This window comes from Epargyreus clarus, unplaced genomic scaffold (genome assembly GCF_041222505.1).
Source record: "Epargyreus clarus isolate Ecla_fem2 unplaced genomic scaffold, WU_Ecla_fem_2.2 ptg000014l, whole genome shotgun sequence".
NCBI classification, from domain to species: Eukaryota; Metazoa; Arthropoda; class Insecta; order Lepidoptera; family Hesperiidae; genus Epargyreus; species Epargyreus clarus.
In genome coordinates, this window is record NW_027332222.1 from 14,346,984 (window position 1) to 14,359,389 (window position 12,406).

The 12,406-nt window shown below is 33.6% G+C and overlaps 2 protein-coding genes across 3 annotated transcripts; one reads left to right on the plus strand and one right to left on the minus strand.

Annotated features, from left to right (window-relative positions):
* Nucleotides 1-2,081: 2,081 nt before the first annotated feature.
* LOC140746958 (estradiol 17-beta-dehydrogenase 8) lies at nt 2,082-5,901 on the plus strand. Of its 2 annotated transcripts, none has more exons than XM_073079154.1 (7): nt 2,082-2,249; nt 2,992-3,120; nt 3,610-3,803; nt 4,262-4,367; nt 4,647-4,731; nt 4,817-4,932; nt 5,383-5,901. In XM_073079154.1, exons 1-7 carry the CDS (start codon nt 2,207-2,209, stop codon nt 5,466-5,468), a joined length of 759 nt encoding a protein of 252 aa, XP_072935255.1. In that variant the 5' UTR covers nt 2,082-2,206; the 3' UTR covers nt 5,469-5,901. The 2 variants fall into 2 exon arrangements, with proteins under 2 accessions (XP_072935255.1, XP_072935254.1); XM_073079153.1 differs by having other exon boundaries at nt 2,084-2,249; nt 2,992-3,129.
* Nucleotides 5,902-6,321: 420 nt separating this feature from the next.
* LOC140746959 (deoxynucleotidyltransferase terminal-interacting protein 2) lies at nt 6,322-8,433 on the minus strand. The gene is made up of 4 exons (XM_073079155.1): nt 8,232-8,433; nt 7,630-7,997; nt 6,992-7,156; nt 6,322-6,587 (listed from the first exon to the last, which is right to left on the minus strand). Exons 1-4 carry the CDS (start codon nt 8,314-8,316, stop codon nt 6,339-6,341), a joined length of 867 nt encoding a protein of 288 aa, XP_072935256.1. The 5' UTR covers nt 8,317-8,433; the 3' UTR covers nt 6,322-6,338.
* Nucleotides 8,434-12,406: the final 3,973 nt, after the last annotated feature.

The following is a 12,406-nucleotide window of genomic DNA, read 5'->3' on the forward strand; positions in this document are numbered from 1 at the left end:
AAATTGTGAGTGACATAGGCTACATTACTTCCATTTAAAATTAAGTATATTTTTACTTGAGGGTTTTTTGTTTTTATTATAATATGTACTTACTTGTTAATGTAGCGAAAATTATTAGCTTCCTTCCCCTACATATTTATGTATTTTTAATGCTATGTTTAAGAGTTATTTTGACCTTAGATTGTATTAAAAAGTATTACATATATAGATTTATCTCCTTTTACACCTAGTATTTCTACATTCGTAACACTGTAGAAATAATTTAGATGTTTTAGAAAAACACTTTTTTTTTTATAAAAATGTCTAAAATAGTTTAAGGCGCTTTTATTAGTCTGTATAAAATATTTTTTTTATAAGAAATAGAAGTATAAGTATTGGTATATTAAGATTTTAATCCTGTTCTTGCACAGTTTTTTCTTAATTAATAATTGTACTTAATATAATTAATATGTAAGGGTTCTCTCAGACAGATTGCATTTCCGTCAATATTATCAAACGAAATCTATGTAGGTATGTAGCTGAACTTCATTGCATGCAGTTGTATGCGCAGTGCGGTTGAGCTCAGTGCAAAAGTATGTATATGATATTGAGTTGGAAGTTCATTTGTATTGTTAGTTATTTTTCTGCTAAGCTACAATCGAAGTCACAATGAAAATGTTCAACATAAATTAATCCAGTATTCCGTATTACCCACCCTTATAAAACATATTTTTAGTAGTTTCGAATTTGTATTACTTACGATAAATTAAATAATATTTGAAAAGAATCATTTATCAAACTGCATGTTTACTATGTTTCCATGCGCTTCCATATCTTCACAACTACAGCTGAATGCGTGCGGTACTGGTTAAGATTGCGTGTAGTTCAAACCCCATACCCGACCGCAGTACCGCAGACGGTTTAACACAAACTGCGAACATGCAGTCCGTCTGAGGGAGCCTTGAGCCTAGGAATTACTGGCAAAAATAAACATTCATAGAATCTCAATGTTTACGTGATCGTAAACTATTATTTTAAGCATATTTTTTAAAGACATTTAGATATGTTATTTAGTAATAACTAAAAGTAGGTAAAGTATGTACTATATACAGACCTACCCAAGTTCTTTGCTCATTCTATCTTGCATTTATTTTTATACAAAATTAAAAAGATGAGTAAATTATGTGTTTCATTTATTTAATGTATGGACCTCAATTATTAGATACATATTCATATATTGATATGGAATTGTCATATATCTATATAGAATTTACGGGGGTATGACATACATAATTACATATATAGACAATGTGTAAACATATTGCTTAATTTTCTGTATCGTAACTATGCTTCATACTTTTAAAGTACCTAGTGAATATAAAAATTCTTTGATAAGATTATTATTATAAATTGAGAGATAAATATGATTTATAATCACTGATACATAGATATGCAGCTGATGAAGAGGTAAAAATTGCGTTCTGAAATTATATTTTTGAATTTGTGGAATCATCATCAACCCATTACTGTCCCACTGCTGGGCACGGGTCTCCTCTCAGAATGAGAAGGATTAGGCCATAGTCCAACCTCGCTGGCCAAGTGCGTATTTAGACTTCACATACCTTTGAGATTATTTTTTTTATAAATCTCTCAGGTATGCAGGTTTCCTCATGATGTTTTCTATCACCATTTTAGCAAGTGATAATTAATTTCTAATACGCACATAATTTCGAAAAATCATTGGTGCGTGCCTGGGATTTGAACCTCGGACCCCTCGACCGGGAGGCCGAGTTTCTTAACCACTAGGCTATCACTGCCTTTGAATTTGTGGAATGCCATCTATTAATGCTGAAGAAAAATATGTTTTGTTAAGACGATTGTCCGTAGTTACAAAAGAGTCCGATAGGTGGCACTACCATCCTGTCTAGCAACGATTTTTATTCGGGATAAAATAATAAATAATTGCACGTACATATAACATTTTAATCAGAAATTGATAAGGTAAGTAATAAAAATAAAAGCTTTTCATGTTTTAGTCATGGTTGTTTTCCGTTATCATGATCAATCAAAACAAGCACCAAGCGTCAATTCAGTCTGACATTTGTTATCATTTCATCTGACAGTTTTATTGTGTACAATCTCGTAATTTATCTCGGTCTTAAATAAACTTGTATTACAAGTTTTGGGTTCAAAGTCACAAAGTTCATTTATAGTGAAAATCACAAAAATGGTGAAAGGACTCGTCGCTGGAAGACTAGCTTTAGTTACAGGTAACGAATGCTTATTAATTTATTAACTTATAATATAGAATTTGAATATTAAATGATTAAATCAGCTTAAAATTCGATATTGTAAATTATCAATATATATATAATGTAGAAGGTAACTTAAGTAACACAAAAACTCGATGTAGTTCTGTTAGTAAATTGTTATTTTACGTCATAGATTTTTACGTTATAATATTTGAACTAGCTCTATTATCAAACTAGGTATGTACTGTTATCTCTACATAGCAAATAAAGTTGTCCTCAAATGACCCCGTCTAGAAATAAAAATAAAAACCTGACTGCTTAAAATTATAGCTTAATTATGTGAACTCCCACAATTTAGACGAATCCAACAATGACTAGCGGGCATGTCAATGAATTAGATATACATGAATATACTCGCAAAACATTACGCTTAAGTAAAAAAGTAACAAAATCCTTTTACTATTTATTTTATATACATAGGTTCAGTATGGATTTCTATTTCATAATAAATGGAAATGGTTTGTTTCAAAATAAAAAAATCTCTCGACTCTATTTAATAATGAGCTGATCCTAAAGATGATCTACAAACAACTCAGTGGTTTTTCTGTAGACATAGTTAATATCACTTGAAAACCACCCTACAATAAAAAACAACATAGGTGCGTCATTTTAGGAGTTACATTATTATGAATTTACTTAAATATACCTGTCTTTTGTGCATTAAGACGTAAGTATAAAAATTCAAATTTATTTATTACAGGGGCTGGTTCCGGAATAGGTAGGGCTGCTTGCCAGGTGCTTTCGCGAGAGGGCGCCACTGTGATAGCAGCTGATAAACACCATGACTCTGCCCTGGAAACTATTAAAGCGCACACAGCACTAGCAAGTGGTGCGTTTGGTAAGAAATTTGTGTTGTTTTTCAGGATTTTGAAAGAAGCAACCGGTATTAAATATTGGTTATGATTAATACTTATCAGTCCATGATTAGTGTTTGATTGTACTGGTGTATTTGATCCATTGCTGCCTATAGTCTATTCAAATTTAGCCACCCTTACCATCCTTTATCAGATCCCTGGTGCTCCCTGTAGTTGTAAAATAGGGTTGTCAATTAAATACTCCCAGAAATTCCTTGACAAAAAAAAAATTATCCAAGATAAATTTTCCATCCCTAAAATTTATCGCCATAGGCTGCTCAGTCTATGAAAATTCCACCACTGATTGACTGTGAGAATAACTCTGATATTCTTAAGATACGTAGTCCAACCCCAAATAAGATTAGATTCCTAATTGAGGTCAGCCGCAGATGCGCTGCTACCCCTGAGGACTACGCTGGAATGCCTCAGTAAATTATGTCTCACTTAGTACACACATATTTCAGATGTTGGTGACCATTCAGCGATGGAATTGGATGTATCAAACTCCAAGTCAGTCCAAGGGGTGTTACAAAACATACTGAAACAGTACAAAGCTCCACCAACAATTGTGGTTAACTCAGCTGGTATTACAAAGGATAATTGGTTGCTGAAGATGTCAGAAAGTGACTATGATAGTGTCCTTGACGTTAATTTGAAAGTTAGTCACATAGCCATTTATTTATCTTAACGATAGACATAGGGAATTTATTATTAGACGTACTGACATAACTTATCTTAAGTGGCCTCTGACTTGTATGAATACCTGTTACTAATTCCATATGAGATAGAAGTCATATACAAAGGCAATCACAGATGCACAACTACTTCTGAGGTAGTTGCTGTAAAAATGAATTTACCTTACTCTTACAACTAGAATGTGTACAGCACTGCTGATATAAGGTAGAAATAGGTGTGGCGCTGGTGCTAGCGAAAGTTAAAGAGTTCTACCATCTGTGAAGTTAAGCTTAATGAATTAGTGCTTTTGATACTCTCAAAATTTATATTAAAATATGATAAGTTATTATATTTTTCTTATTGTGTACATGTGTTATTAAAGTCATATATAACTAAAAAGTTCATTAGATTATTTAGTTAATGCTGTGTTTGTTTTTTCAGGGTACATTTTTAGTAATGCAAACATTTGCAAAAGCAATGACAGAGGCATCGGTGACTGGATCTATAGTAAATATATCAAGTATTGTAGGCAAATATGGGAATTTAGGTATATATCAAAACAAAATATATTCATAAAAATAATATAATGTTGCCTTCATTTAAATTAATTAGATTTTTATTTTATATTGGTAATATTATTATATTTATGATACAATTTCGATTTTTATATTATTTTCTTCACTCATTTTAGAGGATTAAACGTAATAATGGCAACATTCCCCACTTTTTATTTCTTATCATGCTCTATTTCATTTCAGTGCTTCCCTATAGTAATACAGTAAATTCCCCTGTATTCAAAAAAATAAACAAAGTGCTGTTTTTTCAGGTCAGAGTAACTATACGGCCAGTAAAGCTGGTGTAGTGGCTATGACGAAAACAGCTGCAAAGGAATTAGGCAAATTTAATATTAGGTGAGGAAATAACACTCATTTTAACAAACAAAAAATTGGTGTCAAAGCACAAGTTTCAATATGTAATTTTTTCTAACTTTTTCAGAGTGAATGCAGTGTTGCCAGGTTTTATTAATACTCCAATAGTCAAAACAGTGCCGGATAAGGTCATGATGATGATGCTTATGTTGGTACCATTGGGTCGAATGGGCGAACCAGAAGGTAAAGGAAATGTTAAACTAACCAAAACTAAAATTACAAAAAAGATCACAATCCACCTGCTGGGAAGATGTCCCATCTATCTAAGGATAACTGTAATCAATCCCACATAGGACTGGAACCACAAAGCTTTCTAATTCTTTAAGGACTATCTTTAAACTTAAATCTCTTTTGTTATTAATACTTTTAAACTAGAATACAGCTAAAATACAGAGAACAGACAAAATAGAAAGATGTGTGTGGTAGTCTCTGCAATCAAATCTTCTAATTGTATTAAGAATTTAACATATCGGCCTTACTAACCATGCCTTATTCAGACCTATAAATAAATAGGCTTATCTAAATAGCATCTATTTCACTAATGAAAATGTTATGAACTGAATAAGAATGATGCATATTGCATTTAATTTTTTAATAGCCTTATGTTATACATATTTTTATTTTTTCTTACAGAAATTGCTGAAGTGATCACATTTTTGAGTTCAGACAAGAGTTCATTCATAACTGGAGCGGCCATAGATGTCACTGGTGGATTCTAGCTCAAATAATAGTCAATAGTTTTACGTACTTCATACATAATCATTATTTTGTACAATTTTTTAGAGGAGATGGGATATTTTTGATATATTTTTTACGTCTAGTTTTAAGTGTCAACTTTTTATATAAGACTTGGGCAATTGTACTGCACCAGTTGGGAGAAAAAAACACAAATTGTTAATTATATTTAAATAATATACAATGTTCACAAAATATACCTGTGATATCTTTTTCAATCAACACATATATTTAAATATATAGAAAAAGTCGAATGGATATTGAGTAATAATTTGTGTATTTTCTTGTTTTAATTGTTATTTATTATTACGTACGTATGTATTTTATATTTAGTACTATTTACTTGTATTAAGACTGTTGTATCCATGAAAAATCTAAGTCTGGTTTTACCTTAAACTTGTTGAATAAATGTTTTTTTAATAACTTGTTATTTATTTATCATACAGTTTATATATAAACTATATATCGTTGCACATTGGGTACAAATAAATACAGGTCTGTGGTAGCAAATGTATTTTAGAATGAAGTTGTTGCGAGCAGGTGATACAATTTGCTATGGCGACGCGATTCATTTCTGTATACAGAGCGGACTAGCACTTTTACGCGGAGTATAAACACATGTTTTGCAAGGGGTCTATATCATGGTTTTTAGGGTTCCGTACCAAAAGGTTAAAAACGGAACCTTATTACCTATGCTCCTATGCTCTCTGTCCGTCTGTCACAGTGCTCTATCTCTTGTTAAAAAGATATGGCATGGGTCATGTTAATTTGTAATTCTATGCCTATTTAAGCTCTCTATCTCTATGATGGAATATCAAGGTAAATAAAAATTAAAAATTGAAAAGATAATTAATTTATTTAACATTCTTCTTAGGTTTTATCTTATTTGATTTAAGAGCTGCTTTATTCTTCTGTCTTTTATCTTTCATGAAAGTTCTGTATTCTGTTTTTCTCTTCTCATCTACAATTTCTTTGTATTTCTTCTTATTATACTTCTGGAATTCTGCATCTGCTAGAAGTTCATCAACCATTGTTCTTTTTCTTTCTTTTCTTGTTAGCCTTTCGTTAACATGGTCTAATGCTGAATCCATTATTGTACCGACCTAGAAATAAAGTAGAACCTTTTAAGAAAATATTTTACCAAGTTTAAAATGAATGGCTTCAATACTATTTACTAGTGATGGATCTCATCTGGCCATTGGGGTTGGTTTAGACATTAGCCACTAACGGTCGCCAATCCAACTTCCGCCCGCGCCACAGCCAGATGTAAATAGAAGATATTGTGTGCTAGTTAAAAGTATGTGTGCTTTTTAAGAGAATTTAAAAATAAAAATCTCTATCTTCTCAGTTGAGGTTGTCTTCCAATCCGGTAGTAGTTAAAGGAAAAATATTGTAACTGACAATTTTTAAGTGCTAGCTTAGGCCTATACATAATAAACATATTTTATTTCACTTATAAATAGAAAGTTTAAAGTTATGTAATATATAATTTTACTTTTTTACATACCTGGAAGTATTTAGGCAGCACTTCCATATCATTCTTCTTGTAGAAGTGCTTGGGATCGAGAGCAGACCTCATCTTCAGGATGTTGAGGTCATTCTTCAGTTCCTCTGTGACTTCCGGAGCCTTCATGTCAAACCATCCAGGTCCTTTGGTCTTTTGTCTTTCTTTCTGTTGAAATAATCAAACATTTGTTTTAATAATCGTGATTGAAGTAGAAAGGTTTCCATGATGGTTGCCAGCTATGAAAATAATGAAAACTTCTTTTTTAAGTGTACTTTTGGTTGGTGCATTTGACAAATAGAAATTATGTATGAAAATTTTGATTAATTTTTTTCTACGCTCTTAGTGTCACACTGGGTTTCCATGAGACATGGGTAACAATTACACTCACACAAGTTCACATAAATGCAAATGCAGACCAGAAATCTAAAGAAATGAAAAGAATTATTATTTACATATTTTTCTAGCCAGAATTAAATCTAGAAATCTCATGGTGGCCACAACAGTATATGGTGTTTCCATACTTCTTACATCCACATCCATTACTCCATTCGATACTTCTTATATCCTTCCATACATCCTTAGTACCTACATTGATCAATTATTTGTTAATTAAATTATTATCCCATAAAAATATTTACCTTCCTCATGGCTTTCAGTCTCTTCTCACTGACATTATACCGTGGCAGCCTGTGTTCCTTCTCTATACCTGGCTTCAGGACCGACTTCTGCATTTCTTTCTCAACATCCACACATCCAAGGTTCGACTTCAACTTCCCCGTTTCAAGGTCTAGCTGATCGAAATGGAATAATCTTCTCTTCTTTTTATCCTTCTTGATTATAGAAGAATTAGTCCACAGCATTTCAGAGAAGAAGTCATCAAATAAGCTGTCTATTTTGAGGTTGTTTAGTTTCTTCTGTAGTTCTTCTTCAGCGGACACTTGGGCGTCTAATTCTTCTTTTTTATTGTTGAATAGTGTTATGATGGCCTGTGTTTTGTTTTCATTATCTGTGAAAATACATAGAATTGTAATAGATTAGTCTAGAATTTTAGTAAGGTCAGGCAGCTGTCGTAGTTATTAAAATTTTTAGGCTCTGCCATATTAGAATTTAGTTATACAATATGAATAAGTTGATTTTGTTTTGTTGCCAGTCTACGTGGAGTGAATTTAAAAAGTCATTATATGAGGCCTTCACTAGCTTGATGGTTTCATACTACAAAATAGTAAATAACAAAACTAACCTATAAAAAGTTTATCGTCCGTATCCAAGAGCTCTGTTTTTATTTGCAATTCATCATCACCCACTGTATCAATTATAAAGTCCATCTTTACACTTTATATTTATCTAATTTATACACTAAAATCAACAAAAGTTGAAATAAATTTGTAAATACATCAATGCGTGTTTTAGTGTCAATTTTGGAGTGACAAAAAAACAACTTTGACATATTTGACATTTGTTGAAGTTTTTGTTCGTGTTCTGCACAGGAACAGACTAAAATTTGAGGTAGATTATGTAATATGTAATTAAAAAAAATATTTATATAAAATATAATACATACGGATATATCTTACATTTGTTTTAGCAGATTATTTTTTATTTACAAATGTTCAGTTTAAAGTTTTAGAAATGTAGTGACAAAAATTCTTAGTGATATGTTGACATTATGGTATTTGGCTGCGGCAACTTTAAATAGTTTCTTACGTCAATAACAGATGTCGTTAGATGTATTCTGAATCACGCTAACGATTGATACTTGTAGGAAATATAAGAACTCGTAAGAAACATTAAATGGTTGCCATCAGAAGGGTCTTAACTGACTCGACTGAACAGCGAGTGATGACTTGGGATATGATCTCGATGATTACGCTCCGCTCGCTCGTGTCTCAACTATCGCAGAGGCACGAGTCGAATATCTGACGCTGTTTTTGGCCACTCTTTATACATAAATAAGAAAAATACTTAACTGAAAAGTTAAGTGCGACGGTCGGCGCTCGGTTCACCGGGCTCAGTCTGAACTCTGAACTGAAGTATTCAAAATTTTAAATGATTTTAATTCTATTGTATTATACTAGCTTTAACCCACGGCTTCTCTCGCGCTCACAGGTTTTTAACCTACCCCACGGGAACGGTACTTTTTTTCGGGATAAAAGCAAAAGCTACTCTTAATTCTCTCTGATAACATGTGTAGAGTTCACGCCAAACTTCTAACTTCTAGTCCGCTCTGATTATAGAAATGAGTCGCGTCGCACACCAGCAAATTGTAGATATTAATGAGACGAAGACAGCGTTGTAGAGAGATTTTATACAAGACATTAAGTAATACCTAGTTCTAACTAGGGAAGGTGCGTTTTAACTTAAAACGGATTCTATCTGTAACGAAATATACATTACACATGACTAACTTAAATCAATTCAATGATATTAATATCCGAGATCCGAATTTTTTGACCAAAACCGGCTCTTTAAGACTTTTAGACTTAAATTAAAATAGCGTTTTTAAAAAATAAGAATTTTTCAATTAAAAGTGAAAAATACGTTCATTACCATTTTCCATGTTTAAATCGATTATCACTTTTTTCGAAAGTCCAAGGCATAGAGCACCATACTTGAGCCTTTTGATTCTTAAGTGAGGATGAAAAATTTGAAGAGTCTTCAATTGTTCTCACGAAGACAGGACGAAGAAGTCGGAGTTCAATATTCTTGTTGAAATCGTTGAAAAAGCACGGGATTTTTTTTGATATATTTTGGGTTTATTTCATAAAATTATCTAAAAATAAACACTTTTCATACTATGACCGTATCTAACAAGCATGCATATCTGGTGGTAAGTGTATATTGCCGCTCATAGATATTTGAAATCAACCCCAGGTAATATTAGATTTCTACTTGAGACACCTCGGAAAAGTATGTCTGCATAAACTATTGCTTAGCATATGCTCAACTGTCTTCCTTTCAACAAAACCTTATTTTAGTCTCGTTTCAAACTTGTGAAAATATCTCATCCTATCCACGAGCGGATCAAACAACTGAAGTGTCCTCAAGTCGTGATGTAATGACAATGCGAAGGATTCTCCAACACTGTAAATTCTTGTGGAATAAAAAAATGGGAAATATACTTTCTTCATCCATACTGTCGGTTACCATTGGATAGAATTACTTCAAACTACTAAAATTGGCTATGGACTAAATCTCCTCTCACTATAAGAGGAGACCTGCGCAGAAGTGGGACAATACTGGGTTGATGACGATGTATCATAATTGTGGTGGCCGTACATGAACACTTAGTAGAAAAATGATCTGTACTATCATCTTTTGAATTTAATCTTTAATTACCACGCTTTTATTAGCTTGACCTGTATGGATGTAACGGAATCTTTGTACTCGATTTTTACCCACTTTGAATGGTCCGATTAATATAAAATTTTGAACACTTATCAAGAACCGATTACAATACACGATGATAAATAGAAATAATTATATCCCATGCACCTCATCAGGATCGTCAGGAATCAGGATTAACGATTTACCTTGTGCAATTTAGCGTGGTTTTTAGTTTTTAAACTATAATTATTATTTAATCCCACTACGTCTTAGCAGAATAAAAGAGGGTTGCAAAATCAACACCAAACATTACCAATAAGTGTTTAAAGTGGAAAATGACAAATTGATAAGCTCACTGTTAACGTGGAGGTGTATGATTGATGAGATCAGTGGAGTGGTAAGATTGATAATCGGCCACTATTGTATTAGTATCTTTGATCAGAAAATAGAACTACGTCTGAGATAGAGAAAATAATAGGTAGGTTATCAAATATTAAATGCGTTTTCACCAGCTCGTCATAATCTTAATTCTATTTCTTGGAATTAACGGAACTATGTGAAAATTCATTTTACTTTTATATACAACGCTGAAGATGGTAGAGCCCTCTGTGGTTCGACTCCGGTGACACCACCGCCACACCTATTTCTGCCTAATAACAGCAGTGTTAAGCTGCTGTGTTCTGGTTTGGTTTGAAGGGTGTGGTACTATTCCGTGGTGTTTCAGCTTAGTCCTCGGGGGCAGCGGCGCATCTATGGCCGACCTCGGGTAGGAATCTAATCCTATCTGGGGTTGATAATAGATGTCCATGGGCGGCAGTAGCCTTACCCTCAGGTGGACTGCCTGCTCGTCTGCTACTCCTATTATAAAAAAAAGGATCCCATCCCATCGAGAAACCAAGTTTCAACCACACGTATTGCTATATACACGTATGCTATACGTATTGCTATAATATAAATATTAATTAACCCATCTTACACTGACTTTGTCCTTTGTAACCCCTATTTCTCTCTATAACCACAACCGTTGTAGGTGTGTTGGAAGTAGGTCAATGTTGCGACCCTGCTTCCGGCCATCGAAGTGGCGTGCCAAGAACTCCTTTGTTTCAGCCCCGTTTGTTGTGACGGAAAATTAGCGCTTACTGCTTTATTTGAAATATTGTAATGAGATTTTTTATCCAAATATTATAATTATCCAAAAGAGTGTTGCATGCTACTTTTTGTTACGTGGAAGTTGCATACAATTATACAATCCACCTGAATTCCGGGTTACATGGACATATACTGTATTTTTTTTTTGTTGACGAGTGGGAAACCTTCAAAAGGTACCTGAGGCCGTGGGAGCGACAACAGGTTATGTGGGACTTTAACCGCACTAAAACTTCCCCTTTGGCCGTCCTCGGCATTTGGTGGAGAACGGGATCGGGATCTCTAATGGAACACAACCGGAGTCCTCCTAACGCAATGCACCTATCGGACTCTGCCCTGGGGGAGCAAAGTAATTTACGCTCTCACATCCCCTGGTGATTACAGCGATATGCGACCACACAAACCGCTGTCCTTCCCGGGGTAGCTTGCTGGACGGTTTTTAGCTCCCACTCTTACTGCCCGCAACTCCGGAAGCCCCTTTAAGTAGCCTTTTTCGACAGGCAGGGGATACAAACAGAACAAATACTGCCTATGGGCATGACAAGTGGCAAATACATCTGTAGTAAACAAACCATCTTCCATACCACACACTTCAAACCGGAACCCACTAGCCCTAAACTGCGCTTTTATAAAGCAGAACTAGGTCTATTTCGTAGCAAAAATTACCAAAAATCATTGCTATTTATAATTATTTTAAAATAAATTCTTAAAAGGTAATAAAACAATTTTCATACGGTAGCATAAGAATCGTAACTGAATATTTGTAAATAAATATAGCTATATCACTTCATAAAATGCGGCCATCAGCATGATTTACTATTTCTACAGAAGGCCAATTGTCTAATACAGGGGTCCCCAATCTTTTGTAACCCGCGGCGCAGTTACAAGTTTAATATTTTCACGGCGCCCTGTTCTAGCTTACCTACTATTTGAAGAAGACAGCCG

Coding starts and splice junctions, on each gene's coding strand:
- LOC140746958 (XM_073079153.1), top strand. CDS start 2,207: ATGGTGAAAGGACTCGTCGCTGGAAGACTAGCTTTAGTTACAG. Junction 3,130..3,609: donor ACTAGCAAGTGGTGCGTTTG/GTAAGAAATTTG, acceptor CACATATTTCAG/ATGTTGGTGACCATTCAGCG. Junction 4,933..5,382: donor TCGAATGGGCGAACCAGAAG/GTAAAGGAAATG, acceptor TTTTTCTTACAG/AAATTGCTGAAGTGATCACA.
- LOC140746959 (XM_073079155.1), bottom strand. CDS start 8,316: ATGGACTTTATAATTGATACAGTGGGTGATGATGAATTGCAAATAAAA. Junction 7,998..8,231: donor GGACGATAAACTTTTTATAG/GTTAGTTTTGTT, acceptor GTATTTTCACAG/ATAATGAAAACAAAACACAG. Junction 6,588..6,991: donor TGCTGCCTAAATACTTCCAG/GTATGTAAAAAA, acceptor CTTTATTTCTAG/GTCGGTACAATAATGGATTC.